At 42.7% G+C, this 19,452-nt stretch overlaps 1 protein-coding gene across 5 annotated transcripts; it reads left to right on the top strand.

The window, feature by feature from the left end:
- The first annotated feature begins 1,556 nt into the window (after nt 1-1,556).
- Nucleotides 1,557-17,727, top strand: NDE1 (nudE neurodevelopment protein 1). Of its 5 annotated transcripts, none has more exons than XM_085074793.1 (9): nt 1,557-1,577; nt 8,473-8,600; nt 9,149-9,302; nt 12,415-12,563; nt 12,878-13,014; nt 14,036-14,212; nt 14,628-14,719; nt 15,088-15,224; nt 16,334-17,727. In XM_085074793.1, exons 2-9 carry the CDS (start codon nt 8,515-8,517, stop codon nt 16,425-16,427), a joined length of 1,026 nt encoding a protein of 341 aa, XP_084930919.1. In that variant the 5' UTR covers nt 1,557-1,577; nt 8,473-8,514; the 3' UTR covers nt 16,428-17,727. The 5 variants fall into 5 exon arrangements, with proteins under 5 accessions (XP_084930919.1, XP_084930918.1, XP_084930914.1 ...); XM_085074792.1 differs by lacking the exon at nt 1,557-1,577 and adding an exon at nt 4,188-4,208; XM_085074788.1 differs by lacking the exon at nt 1,557-1,577 and adding an exon at nt 4,258-4,411.
- The last annotated feature ends 1,725 nt before the right edge of the window (nt 17,728-19,452 follow it).

The raw sequence follows: 19,452 nt of genomic DNA, 5'->3' as shown, positions 1-19,452 counted from the left end.
CTGATGGTTAGGAGGTTCCACCTGAACGTGAGGAAAAACTTCACTGTGAGTGAGCGAGCACTGCACAGAGTGTCCAGGGAGGCTGTGGAGTCTCCCTCGCTGGAGGTTCTTCAGGGGCAGGGAGGTGGGATCCCTGTGCTCCCTTCCGAGCTGAGCCATCCTGTGGCGCTCTGCCAGCTGGCTGTTGGAGCCATGGAGGAGCGCAGAGTCCCCAGGAACAGAACACTGCAAATCCTTATTGCCTTGACAACTACTGGTCAAAGAGAGTCGAGCAGAAATGAATAGAGTATAAGGTTAAATAACAACTTGGTGGCAGCTGATAGGATGAAATACAACCTCAAATTACTGCAAGTGATTATGCTAAAAAAAAAAGTCCTTACTCAAGATAAAAATGACTTAGCAAAACCCAAAACATCAGTGTTTTATCAGCACCACTTGCATTCCGAACCCAAAACACAGCGCTGTAGCAGTTTCTGAGAAGAAATTGACCCTATCCCAGCTGAAACCAGGATAGTGACTGTTTCTGTATCATTCTCTCTTTGTTACCATTTTGTATAAAAGGCTCCGCTGGTTTCCTCACAGGGGTACCACCCGTGTTAGATGCCTGACACCCTGTTGTGCAGAATGGTAACAAAATCAAGTATCTTCCCTTGGTGTTGCTTGACTCTTGCACTCTGCATGAAAGAACAAAGGGACAACAAAAGGGATCTCCAGTAAATCCTGTGCAATGGCCTGGCTTCCCAGCAGGTACCTGAGCAGTTGTGGTCATGGCTCAGACATATGGCAAGCAATAAGGAAATTGCCAGGGCACTGGCAAGTGGAATTGGGCTCTTATAAGTAACAATTCTTAATGCCTTGCACAGAATTTAAAGTTTCACTTAGAACTTAAGTCACACACAAAAAAATCTGGGTGGCTTGCCAGGGACATACAGTTTTAAGTGGTTTTAGGAGCCTGTTCCCTTGAAGGCTGTTTTTAGTCCCAAGCCCAAGGACAGCAGCTGAATGTCAATACCGTTCAGAAATCTGCTGTTTGCTTATTTTAACATGTCTGACCTCTCTGTACTTTCTCTGGGTGCTTTGGACATCATTAGCTGTTCCCCAAGTAAGATCTACACAGTTTGAAAATACAAAGCAATTACTGGCTAACAAAAAGCCAACTTGCTAAGGACCCACTGGATTAGGCATTAGTGTGTCCCCACCCTGTGACAAAACACCTGAAGTCTGCTGGCCAAAAAAGCATCAAGAAATCTGTGGGCATCCCCTCATCATTCACTGGCTCTGTTGATGCGGTGGCACTGGCAACTCACTGGAGATAACTGGGGTTTGCTCGCTATAGGATTGTATAAGTTTCCCCATTGACACTTTTCCTCTTGAATCCTTGTGCTGCTAATAGTCCTTGTCTCAACAACCCCACCTCTTTTTCTAATTTTCCTTCTCTTGTCTTTCTACAGACATGGCTCTGTCTCACGGTTTAGCAGCTCCCTCAGAAGGCTGGGCCAAAGTCATGCAGCCAATCCTATCATCCAGGCTGAGCTTGCTCCTCAGCATGCAGGTGGCTGAGTCCCTCAAGGAGCAAGGTTACTGACAGCACAGGGTGAGGATCTGCTTTTTGGTGGCTCAGTATCTTTTGATCATAATTGTCGTATTAGGCTAAGCTGGAATTTGCCCCTTTGCCTGAGAAGTTGCAGCCAGCAGCAAGGAGAAGCCTTGGTGACAATGCTCAAAGCCACAGCCAGGCTTGCCAGGGTCACTGGGGGTGTCACTGCTGTGTGCCAAGGCCTGAGAGCTGCTGTGTTCTGCTCTGCTCAACAAACTAATGCTATTAATGAGCACTTGACAGTTTCATCAAAAATGTGTCAGTTCAAAATATCAGAAGGTTTTTTACGGAGAATATGTTTCTTGCTTAAGCATGTGCAAATCTGATTCTACATATACAGACTGCAGAGAATTATGTAACATATTTAAAGAGACAGAAGTAGGTTTTATTGATGTTAAATACTTGCTCTTCAGTGATAGCAATATTTCCATGTGATATTCTAGCATGTTTGTCACATCTTCTTATGGGCATCAGTAATCCATTTGAGAAAAAAAAAGCAGTTCAGTAGTTTGTAATGACAATTGATGAGCAGTTCCTGTTCCATCCACAGAGTGAATGGTGTGGTGAGTTATTTAATTCTCTCAGCAAAGCAAATATATTTTTCCCAACAGAAGCTTATTGCTAAAAGATAAGGTGTTAAAACGTTACCAGAACTTACAGTGGATACATTTTTGTCCACTTTGTTTTCATGGAAGAAGCAGTGTGGCCTTCTTATTAAAATAACCAGCACATGAATCCTAGCACCACAAAGATCTGCCAGTTATTAATTATTAATCAGCAAGCTAAAAATAAATGCATAAAATAATTTCTCCTCCTCTGCTAATTTTGAAATGGACAAGTGTTCTTGTTCTTCTTGCAAACAAGGCAGTCACAGTGATTACAGTAACCTTTCTTTAAGAATATTTATTGCTTGTGTGCAGTAGTGCCTCTGGTAGTGCCTCTGAGCCCCTGGCATTTATTAGGGTGCTGTTTCACTGTTTTGGAATTGGAAGAGAAGCTAACAGCTTCCTCTGAAATCTCAGAATTTTTGCTGTGTTTTACAAGTATTTCAAGATGAGAAATATTAAAAATACTTGGGTGTACCTTTGACATGATCTGTGTAGTCATCCTATCCTCAAAATTTTGCTTGAAGTGTTGAAGTAAAATGCCCTTTGTCCCAAACTTGTGAACGATGTATAATTTTTTTAATTACTGGAAACATACTACAGTAGTGTGTGGTTTATTTTCTGCAACTTATCCGATAATAAAAACATTCTTGAGTAATGACAGAACTGCAAATGCTATTAACCCAATTTTTTAAATACCTAGTTTGGTTTTCTCTTCATAGTTATATGATAGTTTGTTGCCTTTTACTTCTGCTGAACATCTGACTTGAAAACATAGTTATTTTGCTGAACGCCTGATGAGAAAGTAGAATAGTTTTGCTCACCCTTTTCAGTTAAAGTTATTTTAGTTATGGACAGATTCCTTCTAGTGTAATATTTATAGAAAAGCATCCATCCTCTGAGTTACAGTCCCAGCCTTGCTTTACAAAGGGAGAGGCATATTTCCAGTTTAGACAAGTCTTTTCAGAAGCAGACTGTGCTGCAGGCCTGGTGTTACATCAGAGAGGTAAATGAAACTGGGAGCAGAGCTCCTGCCCGTGGGTACACATCAGCAGCAGTTTGGGGTGTGAGGTGACACTCGGTGACACATGGCCCTGCCTGTGTGGGCTGCAGTGATACACGTGTGGTAATTTGTGGGTTTGTTTCGACTCAGGAAACAAATGCCAGGCACCACTAATGAGCAAGTGTTTGTGTACACGGTTGGTACGAACACACCCGGGGCACTTGAGAAAGCCTCTGCATACCTCGGTTGTCTTCCTATTGATCGTGCCTGCGAGGGCACGGCAAGGAATTTCTGAGCTGCAGTGAGCTGCTGCTCTGTCCCATTGTCTGCCGGAGCTCGATTCCCCTGCGGTTGCCAGTGGCTCGTTTTCTGGAATGATGACATCGTGCTGAGATGGAGATGAGTGGAAGTGTCTAATATTTCATAGACTGCGACACAGAAACCTGTCCTTGCTTCGGAAAAGGGCACTTTGGTCTAAAGATGTTGCGCTGGCATTAAAAATAGTTACGGGCGCTGTCTCACTGCTTGCTTTTGCAGCAGAGGTCTTTCGAATTGAGAAAAAAAAATAATGCTTATCCTCTTTTAGATAATTTTAAGGGCAATCACGTCTTTAAAATTACGGCGTGTTGGTTTACACCCTTAACTCCTCGGAAGATGCGCAGCCTTGTGCGTGTGACTGTAGGTCGTTGAACACTGACGGGGCGTTTAGCGATGCTGACGGGAGCTGGGGCTGGGAATAGGGATGGGATCGGGATCGGGATCAGCACCGGCCGCCGCCCCCCTGCGCCTTTTGAAAGTCTCCAAAGTTTGCGAAGCGCGTCCCGGCGGCGCTGATTGGCGGAGCGCCCCTCCGCACGTGACCGGCAGCCAATGGGGCGGCGGCGCCGGCCGGGCCGGGAGCGGCGGTGCGGGCGCGGCGGGAGCGCGGAGCGAGCCCGGAGAGAGCCCGGTGAGAGCCCGGGGGAGAGGCACCGGCACCGGGACACGGCACCGGGGACACGGGGTACGGGACCCTCTGCCGCCCCGCACGGGCCTGAACCCCCTTCTGCTTGTGGAGCTGCTCCTGCGGGTGCTGGTGGGGCGGGGAGCGGAGCGTGGGAGCCGTGCCCGCTGGTTTAGCTCCCGCCCGGCTTCGTGCTCCGCATGGGAATGGCAGCCGGGAGCGCTGCCTCGCTGACCCCTTGGCTTGCGGCTGGAAACACCAAGGTCAGGCGTTTCAGCGGAGAAAAGTGCGGAGTTTCCTTGGGAATCCCTGCGAAGTTGAAAGTATCGGAGCTGGAGTGGTAACTGAGAAGAGGAAGGTTTTGCTGAATTCAGCCTTTTGGTAGAGAAGCCCCGGAGAAGCTGATAACTCTTTTCAAAGTGCTGGCTGTGGGATTCGGTAGTAATCCTGGCGCTCCCGTGACCTCTCCCTTTTCTTTCTCTTTTGTGGTGATTTTCTTTTGTATTGCTTAAACAAAAGAAAATAGGCCCCTGTGCTACGGGAAGACCCTTTCATGAGGACTCTTTTAAGCAAATGTAACTTTCATAGGATGGGGAAGTTCTCTTTCAGGAGCATTGAGGTGGTTTGTTTTGGCTTACATTTAGGAAAAAATGTCTAATAGGAGCTTCATCATGTCTGTCATGGATAATTCAGTAGTATTTGTGGTACTGTTTTACTTTCTTATTATAATTAGATCAAGATTAATTATTATTAATTTATTTGACTTGGACTATTAGGCATTGCTGCAAAGGTAGGCCAACTTTGTTCAGCAAGCTAAATGTTCTTTTGTGAAGAAAAAAGTTAAGTATCAGGGTTGTTTTGAGTCCTTTGTTCTAGGACTGAAACAATCTGATTTGAGGCCTTCATGAGTTTGGGTGAACTCAGACCCTGATTCCCAAAGTGAAGTTCCTTCAATAATTTTATGTGTGGCTTTTCTTGATACTTGTTTTCTTCCTTCGCAAGTTTGCAATTCTGCTCTCACTGCTATGAAATTGTTTCCCGCAACATTTATGCTGCGATGTTTTCCTCATTACAAAATTCCAGTCCCCACCCATGATCACTTCCACTTCCTGCATGATGTGGAGGTTTGTAATGCTTGTGACCAGCGCTTGTGCTGCCTGCACGCAGGAAGTCTGGCCAGATGTCTCTTCTGGTCTCGTGTGTGTGAAAACAAGCAAGGTGCAGCCAGTATGTGCTTGTTACACTCTTTCTCCTCGTTTTCCCCAGCTTTTAACAGGGTTTAACAGAGTGTTTCTAAAACTTCCTTCACCCCCCTTGCTCTCCCTGATTTTGTAGTGAGCCCAGACAAGGAGGAGTTGCCAATTAATTCCTTTTCAGGCATTTTACATGTTGTCTCAAAGTTGTTAAAAATTAAGGGGAGAAGGCAGCAGGGGAAAATCAGTCATAGCCCTACCCTTTCTGCAGGCAGTTTAGCAAGACTTATGTGGTTTCTGTTTGCACTTTTCTGAGACAAATTTCAGGAAAAAAGTTTAAAAAAGCTTTAATACATTGTCTCAAACTTGGAATTTTTCTTTTCACTTTAAGTTTGTATTTTTCATCTTTGGTTAGTTTGAAAATCCCTGTGAGCTATGAGGTAGTGCAGGGAAGGAAACTAATAGGTCCTCCATGTGTGTTGCAGGCAAAAAACATGTGCCTGTGGCACTGGACAGTAGCCACATCTCTGGAATAAGTACAGGTCCATAGTCTGTCCATGTATTTGCAGTTGAACAATTAATTTTAAATTGTGAGTACTATTTAGTAATGGTAACCATGAAGCAGAGTGAGCTGTTAATGGATGACAGCCTCAGTGGGACAATAATTTCATGTTCACAAAGACATACCTGGAAACCAAAGGGGCACAGCACCTTTGTGCTGCTATGAATGTTCACAAGGTTCTCTGAAAGTCTGATAGGTGTATGGATCAGTTAAAGAAAGTTCTTTTCTATGTGGCCATACAATCTTAAAAAATCCCAATTAGTACAGTCTTTTAGTTCTTCCAAAGTGCAGTAGAAAAACACAAGAGCCAGATATGAACATGTTCAAGATTTTGGGGCTTGTGGAAAAGCTATCTGTTAGTTCCAAATGGTTGTTGGAAAACTTTTTGAGGCAAGGTGTATTGCACTCCATCTTTCCTGAATTATTTTTGTTGACTGTCTGAACACAGATATTTGATTTATTAAAATGCTTGTGTCAGAAAAAATCCTTTCTGGAATTTTTTCTTCACGACTGTGCTGCAAGGATCGATGTGTATGTACACAGTGCCTTGAGCAGAAGGACATGCTTATTAACATCAAAGGCACTTTCAGTTCCCTTAAAAATAACAGAGTAGATGTGTCATAAACTGTCCTAGGTCAAGAATGTTAATTATGCTTGGTCATGATTTTCTTTTCAATAGACAAGAGTACTATTTGGAAAGTCACTCCTCCTTACTCGCACTCCTTCTCCTCTTTTTTTGCCCAGCCTTGAGATTTTATGCTGGAAATGTGTCAGTACATTATACAGTGCTTTTATTTGTTAGAAGGAACACATGTAGCTTTGTCTAATGAACATTTGTGTCAAACTCAGTTGTAAAAACTAAGGCTTAGTAACTTTTTGCTTCACCTGCCAACTCCCCTTTTAAATAATAGTGTAATTTCTGTGAGCTGATACTGTGCACTGAGGTATGTGGGCACAGCCCACTTAGCTGTGATGCTGTTTACTCCTTGCTCAATAATCTGATAATTACTTGAGCTGTGAACAGGACTTGGGCTTTGTGGCATTGCTTGGGTACGTAAGAATTGGGCTTTAGACTACCTTGAGTACTTTTGTCTGTAGTAGAGGTAAGAACTACTTGGGTTTGTCTCAACAGAGTTACTAAACAGGTGGCTGTTAATCAATCCTGTTTACACCAGATGAGTTTCTGGAGAGGAAACTCAACACAGGTTAAGGATATTTTTTCCATTGAGTTCAATAGATGTGCAGTGTATGCACATTTTCTTTAGCTAAGACATGCAGCTCCAAGGGCCAACGCCAGCATTTTATGAGTATCATAAGTAAGAGTGGAAGGCAGGGCTGACATCTAAGTTATCTTTGAAGGCTTCAGGTATCCCTTCTTCATTGTTCCATCAGTATTACCTCTAGGAAGTGTTTTGCTCAGCAGAACTGGAGTAGAAAATTGTGTTTCTTCAGTCATTAGATTTCAGTGATATGGTTTTCTGACAACTGCCACTGTCATGAATTGTTCAATTCCACCTCTGTTTGCTGTTCTTGATCTAATTTGGTTTCTGTTAAATTGGTAATGTCTGAGTGGAATCTTTGCCTCACCCAGGGCATTATGGGCAGATTATGCAGAACACTAGGTTTGATGTTTCTCCATTGTCAGTACAAACTCATATGAAATGATACTTGCTACTGACCCGTTTAATAGTGTGTGTCATGCACATCACAGGACATTTAATTGTGGTGTTTAGATTCTTTAATCCTCAAGTGGGAGTGACCAACCTGAGGTTCTTGATTCCACTGTGGCTCTTTCACGTTTCATTCCCATTTGGGACGATGTCCTGTGATCCAGTTTGTGCTGGTACAGGGATGGCTGGATGGCCTGGATTGCTGCAATCTTATCTGCATACCTAACCCAGCCAGTGGTATTCTGCTCAAACCTCTGGGGAGCTTTTAGCCCCCCTTCTCCCATGGCTTTCTGAGGTATCCAGATATATTGTAGTTCTCAGCCATATCTGGATTTTGATATTTCAGATTTAAAGTTGGGTAGCTTTGTCTGTGTTGACCTAAGGAAGAAAGTTTTCATATGTCCAGCATTTATGTCCATAAAAAGCTTATGTCTTCCTGGAAATGTTAACTCAGGAAATCAGTCTCTTAAGTATCTAATCTGTGTCTCTTTGAAGCCTCTCTTTAATTTCACAATAAGTGTCCTAAGGGTTGTTTAATTGCAGTGTGTTTGGAGCTGAAGTTGTGCCCAAGATGTCCTCTTTCCCTTGTGTCCTCTGTTCATTGGCACAGCTGCAGCTCAGCTTTGGGGTTTTGTGTAGTCAGAGGTGTGGAAGGTGCTCACGGCTGGGGATGTGGAGTAAGCCTGAGGCAGCTTTGGGAGAACTGGGAGAGGGACCTGATACCTTAGCAGGGATTCTTTCACATTTGTGTCTGTCTGACAGAGTCCTGTCAAGGCTGGCCTTTAGTGTGGTCTCCAGGCAAGCAGGACTGTGTGAGAGGAGGGATGTTCTGTCTGCAGCAAGGAGCACTGAGGCTGCTCAGTGCCTTAGTTCTTATGGTTGACCCTTTAATTTTTCAGGGGGGAAAATGAAACAGAAGTTTTAAACTTTGAGGACTCATCATGGAAGACTCAGAAGGACATCACTTCAGCTCAGTGGAAGAGGAAACCAGATACTGGAAGGAGTTGGCTATGAAATACAAGCAGTGGTAAGGCAGTGACTTCATTCCTCCAAGTTGCTGGATAAGGTGTATAACACTGCATGCAAAGACACAGACCTTTCATTGCTGCTTGTTTAGCTTGCTGGAGGATTGTTTCAATAGAATTGTTCAATAATATAAAACATTTCCTTTAATCTTTCTCTGTTTCTCACTTTATATTGCTAATCAATAATAGCTTTGCTCATATTTCCAAATAAATAATTGAATAATGGATTAAATGTGCAGATGGCAGTGGACAATTTACAAATGAAAGAGATGCCACATATCCTCAACACCTATAGTGTGAAGACAGACTGGGATTTTTCTGTTTATTTGGACTTCTTTTATTTGTTTACCGGTTTGCTATGGGGTGACTTTCTATGCATGGCAGGGAAACATTTGCATATGGTTCTCTCTTCCTATTGAATACATATGTTGGTGAAAGGCATATAGCCTTCTCTGTTAAAGAACGGTATTTTTTCTTACCTTGAACGTACAATAGATATTTTTTGTTGTTGTCCATTATGATGAGCTGTGTTGCTGGAATTGCTCTGTAGTGCTGAGAATACCCAGGAGGAATTGCGTGAGTTCCAAGAAGGGAGCCGAGAGTATGAAGCTGAACTGGAGACTCAGCTGCAGCAGACAGAGTCCAGGAACAAAGACCTCCTGTCAGAAAACAATCGTCTGCGGCTGGAGCTGGAGTCAGTGAAGGTAGGAGCTGCTGATGCACACTGTGTGAACATCCTCAGTGCAGAGGTGAATAGGGCAGGTGTTCGTGGACTCTGTTTGCCCTATGGTGTCACCCTCAACATTACAAAGAAATTGAACAGAAAACTACAGAAAGTCTTGAAAAATAAAGAAATGCCAACCTGTTGTGTGCTTTGAGCATTCTGTGTTCCTTGGTAGTGTTTCTGGACCCCTGTTCACAGGTTGTGGCTGTGTGTCAGGATAGATTTCACAAGGGAAAAACTTGTCCACAGTACAGTGGAGACTAAGTGTGAGTACAAGAGAGCTGCTGTTCTGTTCCTTCTTCCATCTATTTAGTGCTTTTGTTCATAGATTTCTTGCTGTCTGCATTATGCAGTCACAGATAATATTGCAGAACAATCAAAGTACAAACACTGCAGCTGTGTTTTTGCATTACGTAAGAAAACTCAATTTTAAGCCCTTTTTACATAGTTGTGTGTTTATTATCTGACATTTCAGATAAGCTGGGAAGCAGCAGCTGGTGGGTAACATAGAAGTGAGAGTCATAAAACAGTTTCAGTCCTGGTTTTGTTATTGAATCTGTCTGTCCTTAGGGAAAAATGAGTTATCCTCTTTGCACTTGGTTAGCATTCTTTAAAACTAAGAACCAGCAGAAAGGCATTATCTTCCAGAACTATAAAACATAAAGGATACAAACTTATTGAAATGGGGCTTCTTGAAACAGTGGCTTAAGAAACAATGAAGCTATCTAGAGTATGAAGAGTGAGGAGTGCCTCATTTCAGTCTCATCCAAGAAAGTGCTAGTCACCTGTGCTGATTGACAGGTTTAGGAAATACTGGTAAATTCTCTAAAGTTTGTGAAAAAATTGGCAGTGGAATTGGTGTGGCTTTTTAAAGTTTGATTTTAGGCCTTTTGCTTCCAGATGAGTTACAGGCACCCAAGAAGTACTACACTGTGTTTTGTAGGGCTAAGTCAATCCCTGTGGAAGCAGGGATTAATGTAATTACACTTCTTCTACTCAATTGGATGCTATAATAAGCTAATAGGAGTGAAGGTATTTGTATAAGTGATTAATCACTGGGTGAATCCAGGTTTGCAATGCCTTTTGTTTAAGCTGTTGTCCAAATTACTGTCTTGAAGAAATACTCTTCTGTTCCAGGCAGATGTCCTGTCCCTCTAGCACGGGCTTAGCCATTCCCCCACCCTCTCTGCTTTTTGATAGCAAGACCTCCAAGACTTTTTTCATTGTATTTGTTATGTTACATTATTCCTCCTTGTTCTTGTTGTAGCCCCTTAGAAATATTAAATGTTGTGCATGTTGTATGGAGTATTGGTCTGCTGTTCTATGTGGCCACGTAAACCCATGGAAGCTGATGCATTTTTGGAGAAGACAAAAGTTTGACAAAAATAAAACCCATAGTTCATATAATTGAGGAGTGTGTAGATTATTTTCTTTCTCTAGCATAGCTGGAATGAGAGTAAGGGACAGTGAACCAGCCAAAGCAGTGAAGAATGAAAATAATAGGAGACAACACAGAGCCTCAAAAAGTGGAGGGTAGCCATATTTTAGAAAATCTGAAATTATTCTTCACAGTAGATAACTTTCTTAAAATATATTCTGCTTGAAATAAACCATTTAACAATTGGCTATTCATGCAGCCTGAAAACTGCAGAAACAGCCTGCAGGGAAGGAACAGAGCCACCATTGAGGGCCAGATCAGCTGATAGTTTATTACAATTGGCTAAAAACAAAGACTCAGACCTTGCAGTTTGGGTCTTTTATCTGAATCAATTCAAGAGCAAAGCATTAATCTTGGGAAGCTATTGAGCAGCAGTGTTAACTGAGCCCATCAAGGATTGGGATCTGCATCTAGGTCAACACCAGTGAACTTTGCCAGGCCCACACAGCTTGTGGCTCTGAGCTTACCAGCCCAGTGTGTGTGCTTGCTCCCCCTCAGAGCTCACAATACCTAAAAACTGATGGGAATAATGCTTTGGAGGGTTAGTCTAGAGAGTCCTGAGAAGCTAGTTGAAAGTAATCTGCCTCTTGGAGCTTAGAGGATTTTAGGGATTTGGAATTATAGCAGTGTCACTACACTGCAATCAAAGAAGGATTTCTTAGTTCAAGATGGGTATCTCTTTCCCTCCTCCCTGTCTATGCATTTCATGTGCTAAAATAGCTGTCTTCACGTTATCATTCACACTAGGCTACATGTTGTGGTTTTCAAATTCCAGTGCATGGATTTGTTTTCAGTGACTTCAAGTGTTTTGTACTTGAATTCTGTCTGAAGAGCACTTCAGGAATGCTGCTTACACAGCAATCTTGGAGTTTCAAAAAAAAAACCTCTGGCATGTTGAAGTGGTCTGATAGTGAGGTGGTGAAGTATAAAGCATTGTAGTAGTGTGCTGTGAAGCTTGCCTTGTCACATGCTGTGGAGCTAACTCCACATGTAGTGGCAATGCAGGAGAGAGAGATCTGATATGGAAGCTAAGTCCTCGTCCCTGCCTGTGTCTCTCTTAAATGTACTCTTGTATAAATGGTATAGAGGGAGATAGAGTTTGCTTTAGGTTCACATCCAAAGCATAACTGTACCTGAAATGTTCTGGGATCTAGAATTCTGAACCTGCTTTGGGCTAATAAAACCACATGGGCAGTGCAGAATCTTGCTGATTCCACAGCAGCGTGTAACAGTGTCACGCTTGGGTTTTTTGGTTTTTTTTTTTTAATTCTTTCTACTTTGGCTCCTAAATACTGTTTGGCTTCATATTAGGGTTGAAAATAAGTGGCTTCTCTTGCATCCTGTTTTGTGTATTGGTGAGAAACTGTGCTGAGTCAGGCTGTCTGAGAGAGGCAAGGAATGGCCTTCTGCTGAGAGGTTGGGAACGTTCCCCAGCACTTCTGTTTGGTAAGGAGTAACAGGAAGAGCTCTTGTCTGCTGGCAGCCCAGAAGTATGTGAGCAATTGAATTTGTTGGTGTTTTAACATAGGTAAAATGATGTTTCTCAAAAAACGTCAGAGCATGTCTTTGCCTTTCAAGGGGCTCAGACAATGCTGCAGAGAGAGAACGTGTGTTGCTAAGTACCTGATGTGCTGTTTGATTTGCCTCTGAGTAGGAAAAGATTGAAATGCAGCACTCGGAAGGATACAGGCAAATCTCTGCACTGGAAGATGACTTGGCACAGACAAGAGCTATTAAAGAGCAGCTTCAGAAATACATTCGAGAACTCGAGCAAGAAAATGATGACTTGGAAAGAGCAAAAAGGTGACCTGCTTTTTGTGTTTTCTTTTTTCCCACCTTTATTCTGTCCCATGAACATGGTGTCACTGAGCTCTGTGTGACACTGTACTCACTAGCACTGGTGTTGAAGGCATTCATTGCAGATGGGCAATGTGATGATTTTTTTTTTACCTCTTTCATTCCCCTGACTGCACTCTTTTGTATCTTACAAGCTAAAATAAAAAATAATAATAAAGCAAACCAAACAAAAATGTTACAGTATCCATTTTCTTGTGAGAGAGGGAGTCGTGGATGTTCTTGAAGGATCTGATAGTGCCACCTTATGCATTCTTTTTCAGAGCCACTATAATGTCTCTGGAGGATTTTGAACAGCGTTTAAACCAGGCTATTGAAAGAAATGCTTTTCTGGAGAGTGAGCTGGATGAGAAAGAAAACCTTCTGGAGTCTGTGCAGCGCCTGAAAGATGAAGCTAGAGGTTAGACAGAAATTATTTGTATCTTTTCCTTTCTCTCCCGCTGCCTTGTAGCTGTTTGGTCCTCTCCATATACCTTAGAGCTTGGCTTTTAAATTTGCTTCTCTAAAACTTGCTATCTGAAATGTAGAAGCAAGTGAAGAAACTTAAGAATGATCCTCCCCCATTCCTTGAAGTCCTGACCTTGTTCCAGAGCACTAACAGAAACAAAAGCCTGATCCAGCCTTCTCCTTATCAGGGCCTTAGGGAGTTGAGAGGAGCCAGTCCAGCTGGGGCATGTGCTCGTAACCCATGAAGGTCAGCTTTAATGCACGTTAACCTCTTTATTTCCCTGGCCTGTGAAAATAAAATAAAACACTAATGGGGAAATAAAACTGGAGGGCTCTGACTGACTTCTAGTTGCCTTGGAATGCACTGGCTTGTTGCCATCTGTCAGTAAGGCTGGGTGAGAAGAGAGAGATCCTGGAACTGGCTAAAAGTCTGTTTTCAGTGCTTGGATTTTGTGCCCTTGAGTGGTATTGGTAAGCTACAGCCAGGCTGTGGGACAGAAGTGCTCTATCCCTTGGCTAGATAATGATGTGGCTACCACCTGGCCTCAAGTTTCCTTCTTCTGGAAGCCAGGATAGAAAAGGGTACAACAGGTAGGATCTCAGCCTTGCAGGGAGCCAGAATGTAGCCAAGGTGTGCCAAGTTGCAAAGCCTCGGACTTGATGTGCCTCTGCTTACCAGCCTGTAATGTTTGGAGAGGAGTTAATTCCCTGTCTGAAGGGGAGCCTTGTGAAAGGGCTTGAAAATGAAAACCAGATAATAGCAGCTGAACTAATGCTACTAAAACATCTTGAGCCATAATCCTAGAAAGACCTTTAGTTATCATCTGGATTTTGAAGATCTGCCTGGAGTAATCTTTACAAGGATAAGTGACTTTACCTCCATGAGAAGAAAATTCTTTTGAGCAAAAGATTACCTCCTGTTTTTATCTTGGTGGCTACATTCTCCAACACTTGCTTTGTTGCTTCCTTCATAGATCTACGACAAGAGCTTGCAGTGCAGCAGAAACAAGAGAAACCCAAAACACCAATGAGGACTCCTCTGGAAGCAGAAAGAACAGACACTGCAGTTCAGGCCTCCTTATCTGTGCCCTCAACACCCGCAATGCGTCGCACACCCATCAGCATACCCACCCCTGGAACATTCAGGAGAGGTGACTGGCAGGGAACCAGCTCAGAAATACAATTTGCTGCTCTTGTTTTTACTATAGTTTGCTTACTTCTTTTTGTTCCTCTTTTAGCCACAGAGTGTGTAGTGTGGTGTAATACACCTGAATCCAATCACCACAGCCTCCATATTCATAGACTGTGATTTTTGGAATTTATTCATAGGCTATTCATTTCCATTTGACTTGAACTGTCCAATAATAAGTGTGAGTGATAAGATGAGCTGTTGGGACTTTACTGTTAGTTCACAACTGTCCCAGAGATGTTGGTCTAATTTAGGGGAAAGATTTAAAAAACCCATGTGATCTTTAATCATGTTACTTGAATCATCTTCTCTAAGAGAGTAGGGTCAATTTTTTTTTTCCCAATGAGTAACATATCTTTCTTTAACCTGCCCTGCAGGCGTTGAGGACAGTTACGGTGCAACCCCTCTCACACCAGCTGCAAGAATATCTGCACTTAATATTGTGGGAGACTTGCTGCGAAAAGTGGGGGTGAGTGATTCCCTGCCAGGTAGATAGTGCTGATGCTGGGAAAGTTATCCCATTACTTCTGTGTTATTCCTTATGCCTCAGTGCTGTGTTGTTACAAACATTTGCATGACTCTTAGATGGGCTGATGATACAGCTGGAAAGTGACTCAATAAAGGTGGGGTGATCTGGAATGGTAGCATGTGATGGAGAGTAGGATATCTGTGGCTCATCCCCTCTAGTGTACCAGCTAATACATGTCTAGGGAAGCAAATAGCTCAAATGAACGTTTAGTAATCTACAAAGTGATGCCTGTAAAAAAGATGTAAAAACCTCCCTGAGGAAGCTGAGGATTTTGTGTTAATCTGACACTTGCCTCATGTTTACTTCAGGCTTTGGAGTCCAAGCTTGCATCTTGCCGAAACTTTGTGTATGACCAGTCTCCAAACAGACCTTCAGTGTCCATGTACATGAACAGAGATGTCCTTGAAACACGCATGAGTCCTCATCAGCCTCTGTGTGATACAGGGTGAGTGCTGTCTCTGTTGGTGTCTCAGTGACAGCTGGTGGTGTTGGAAATTAGGGACTGCTATTTGGCATTAAGGTTTTGGTAGAGACAGATTTGTTTTCAAAATATGTGAAATTCAGTTTTTTAGGATTATGATTTGAATGCTTCAGGTCAATTTGAAATTCAGAATCACTAGCTGCTGAAATTGGAAGACTAGCTGAAGTCAAGTTTTCAATACCTCAAATCTGAAGCAAGTGCAAGATGTGTTTTATTATAAACTAGTGTTTAAATGGGTCCAAGTACAACAGTTCTTGCTCATTGGTTCAGTTTGTTTTATGCTTTATGTTCTTGTACAACTGATATGTCAGGAATGTCGTGGCATATAGGGAGGCTTCCCTTAAAATTCTCACGTATGGGAGAACTGGAAAAAAAGATGAATAGTGGGTCCGTTCAGAATGCTTTACATTTGCTAAGATGTGTTTTTAAGGACCAGCTGACCAGAATTTACCTTAGTCAACTTAGAGATTTCCTTGAATGTTTGAACTGGTTGTCTCTTTTTAATCAAATGAAGAAAAATCAGCAAGGTTATTACAAACTGCTATTCAGTGTCTGCTTAAACTCTGCCAATCCTGTACTGCACATTCTTTAGGTTCTGTGTAAGTTAAGTGCCTATAGTACACTTTGTTTCAGGCTTACTTATTCAGCCAGACCCCTGTGCTATGAGTACTGGTTTGTCCTGTTACCCAGTGTGCAGTGTTGCTGTTTGGAAGGAATGTTTCACATTGTACTTGCTCTCCTAGCCTGGGGAGAAACCTCTGAAACCTCCTGCAAGAAAGCCTCAGGAGCCATACATTTACATATTCATGCAGCTGATTATCTATCTACTGCTGCAATGCTAAACTGAAATTCCAATGCCTGTAAAAGATAGTGTTCAGTACTGAGAGGGAACTAGAGCCTTGTGTTACAGGGGAAACTCAGCCCAGTTAAGGAATGAGCTCATGCAGTGCTGAGAGTGCTGTTCTTTCATCTGCTGGTTTCTCAGCTGAGTGGTGTGTTCTGGAAGTGAGCAGTTATTTGGAGGATGGTTACACTGAGCAAGAAACGCACTGACTTCTATTTCATATTTGCAGGTTAGCGAAACGCCTGGAGTTTGGAACACGGCCTTCAAACATTCCAGGACCCATGAGCCACCCCTCACAAAGTGTTGTCAAGATGCTGCTATGAAAAGCCTGGCTGGCTTTGGGAAAGGAGAAGAAAATGTGTATTTCAAACTTTAGTTTTAAAGAGAGTATCAATGAGCAAGCAGACAGCAGTTGTCAGGGTAGGTGAGAGCTGACCAAGAAGTCACAGTTGGCAGTGGCTTCCAGTGTGGCCTCTGAGCGAGTTCTGTGGGTGACAAAGTGTGACAAAGCAATGCTGACTGTGGCAGTGCAGGACTGGGAATTGCTTCCTGCATCAGCTGCTGTAAATAGCTCCTGGAAGGTTGCTTCTTTTGACACTGCCAAAGTCACTGCCCTTCTGCCTACAGCACAGCAATATTCCCTATGCAGCTCCTCAGGCTTTGGCTTCTGGTGTTAATACACTACCAGTTCTGGCTGGAATTCTGCCTTCTACCATGGGTGTTGTATGGTGCAGTCACCCAAGTTAGAGGAGTGTTTTTATGTGGAGAAAGGTATATTTCTGCAGGGAAGCTGTTCAGCTCCTAGTGGGATGTTTGCTGACCAGAATGCTGCTGCACAAAAGCCTGCCTCTGTAGTGGCAAGATGTTTCTGTAAGCAGTGATTTGTCATTCAGAACAGGTCATGGGTAAAGGTGAGAAATGTCTAGTGCTTAGAGTGCTCAGGAGATCCCAGAGCTAACAGCAACGGGAGGAACTTGGCTTAGCATGTAGACATATTTTATTTTTTAATTTTTTTTCTCCCCATAGTGGCCCATAAAGCCTGGTGGTTGTGGGATGCCAGAGACCTGATTAAGTTTCTAGTTCTAACAACTTGATAGGTGGGTTTTACTGCTTTACAAACCTCCCTTTACTAAGGTGCCTTGGGTGTTAGTGATTTTTTCTTGTTTTATTTTTCTATGTGAATATATCAGCTGTCACTAATTTTAGAAATGCTTTTTAAACCTGAAAAGCTCTATATGCTAGGGAAGTGCATATGAGTAGAGAATTATTTTTAAATAATTTTACCCCACTATAGAATATTACTGCATTTGTTTTTTAAATGGAGTAGATTCATTCCCAGTGTTAATGTATTTTATGGAAGCCTGTGCTTGCAAAAGTAATCATGACTAAACAATTTTTAGGGGTTTTGTTGTGGCAGGTGATAAGGAGAGCTTACTTGACAAAAAAATACATAAATGATTTTGATGTTTTTTGGTTTTTGTTTTTTTTAAGAAAGTGCTGTGAAAACAGCCACTGATGCATCTATTTCTCTAGAATATGGAAACCACAGATCATTTCCATTTTTCAGTCCACCTATGCAGTTGGCTTAACTGGGGAGCAGAATAAAGCTTATTTTGAATCCAAGTTGTTGATGCATTTTGAGTTTTTTTGCAAATTGTTACTGTGGTTTATACAGATGTTTGCTACCAGTTTCTCTCATCTGTTTCTGATCAATGAAGTTAAAAAAAGATATTGTTTGTTTTGATGAATCATATGCAAAGATTTTCCTACATCACTTTCTTCTCATGGTTTCCTACCCTGAGGAGTGTGAATATTGTCATAGCTAAAGATGCCTCTCGGATTTAGTGCTTAGTATTGGCATTGCCTTCTCAAAATCTTGAACTCGGGATTTTTGTCCTTTTACACTGTTGTGATAGGACAAAGGGCAATGGTTTTAAGATGAAAGAGGGTCAATTTAGGTTAGACAAAGGGGAGAAGTTTTTTACAATGAGGTTGGTGAAACATTGGCATAGGTTGCCTAGAGAGGTGGTGGATGTCCCATCCCTGTGAATATTAAAGGTCAGGTTGGACAGGCTCTGAACAGCCTGATCTAGTTGAAGATGTCCCTGCTAGTTGCAGGGGGTTGGACTAAATGAACTTTAAAGGTCTCTTCCAACCCAAACCATTCTTTGACAATGAAGTTGCATTTTCCTTATCTTGCCAGAATTTACTGGTTCTGTTCCAAGCACTGGTACTTGAGACCATTTTATATGAAGTCTGGCTTGCTTGGTCTCCTTGTTCCCACACATGCAGGCTCCCAAACTGTGTCAGCAGCCAACTCTTGAGCAGCTTTACAGAGCTGGGCTCTGTGCCTGATCAAGCAATGAAACAGTCTTATCCAAAACTCCTAACCTCCCTCTGCTCAGTGTGTCATCTTAATTGCTCTAAATGGATTCTTCCTTTACTCTTTCATGAGCAGGGAGAATTGTCTGTGCTCTGATTCTGCTGGCTAAATGCTGCCTAGTCTGTCTCCCCAGTTCATGATCTCTGTAGTTGTGGAACAATGCTTAGATTTAGAAGATGATTGCTTTAGCTGTCAAGGTGGATGTTTGTGCATGATTTGCTCTCCCTGTAGTCACACTGCTTAAGGTTCACTTGCTGTTCAATCAAAGGCATCAAGTAAGCTCTCTGCACTGGATTTAGAGATTTTACATCCTGCTTTTCTCCTGCATGGCTCCCTACTGCCCCGGTGTGACCACAGAGCTGCTGCTGTCTGAAAGTGCTTGAGCTGCATGGGTTTGTCGTAGGTCCTGGTAGCTCCCAGGAGTAGGTTGTGGTCTTGTTAGAGTGCTCCAAAAATAAAAAGTAACTGCATGCTGATCCCTTAGTGCAGAATAGCTTGGCTTGGATCCCTGCATTCAGTGTGGGCTGCTGTTTCTAATTGTTTTCAGCCTGCTCTAGAGGCTTTGGTTGGAAATATTTCTGCACATAACAGACCTCAGGGTGGGTTCAGTTGCCCACAGGCAGACAGGCAGAGAGCCCTGCCTGCTTTGCAGCTCCTGCACCAGAGTGCTGCAAGGCTCCTGCAGGTCCTGTGTCTGGCAGCCCTTGGATACATCCCAAGGCACCTCAGTTAGCACTGTGTGTCCATGAGGGACTCAAACCTGTCCCATGTACTTATGTCATTTTACTTCCAGCTCAGTTACAGACTTTTTTCCTATTTCTTCAAAAGCATTGCTCTAGAGAAAATCAGGGTTTTGTTCTAATGATTACAGATGAACTTTTCTAAGAAGTATTTCAGTTTTAGAGAAGCTCTGCTGCATCCCCCCTTCCCATCAAGAGACACCTGTACACAAGAAGAGTAGAGTA

The sequence above is a fragment of the Lichenostomus cassidix genome, chromosome 14, assembly GCF_008360975.1.
Source record: "Lichenostomus cassidix isolate B80296 chromosome 14, HeHo_3.0, whole genome shotgun sequence".
Taxonomy (NCBI): domain Eukaryota; kingdom Metazoa; phylum Chordata; class Aves; order Passeriformes; family Meliphagidae; genus Lichenostomus; species Lichenostomus cassidix.
The sequence above is the reverse complement of the archived record's forward strand: the minus strand, read 5'-3'. Positions and strand labels throughout refer to the sequence as shown.

Coding starts and splice junctions, on each gene's coding strand:
- NDE1 (XM_085074793.1), top strand. CDS start 8,515: ATGGAAGACTCAGAAGGACATCACTTCAGCTCAGTGGAAGAGGAAACC. Junction 12,564..12,877: donor GACTTGGAAAGAGCAAAAAG/GTGACCTGCTTT, acceptor ATTCTTTTTCAG/AGCCACTATAATGTCTCTGG. Junction 15,225..16,333: donor CAGCCTCTGTGTGATACAGG/GTGAGTGCTGTC, acceptor TCATATTTGCAG/GTTAGCGAAACGCCTGGAGT.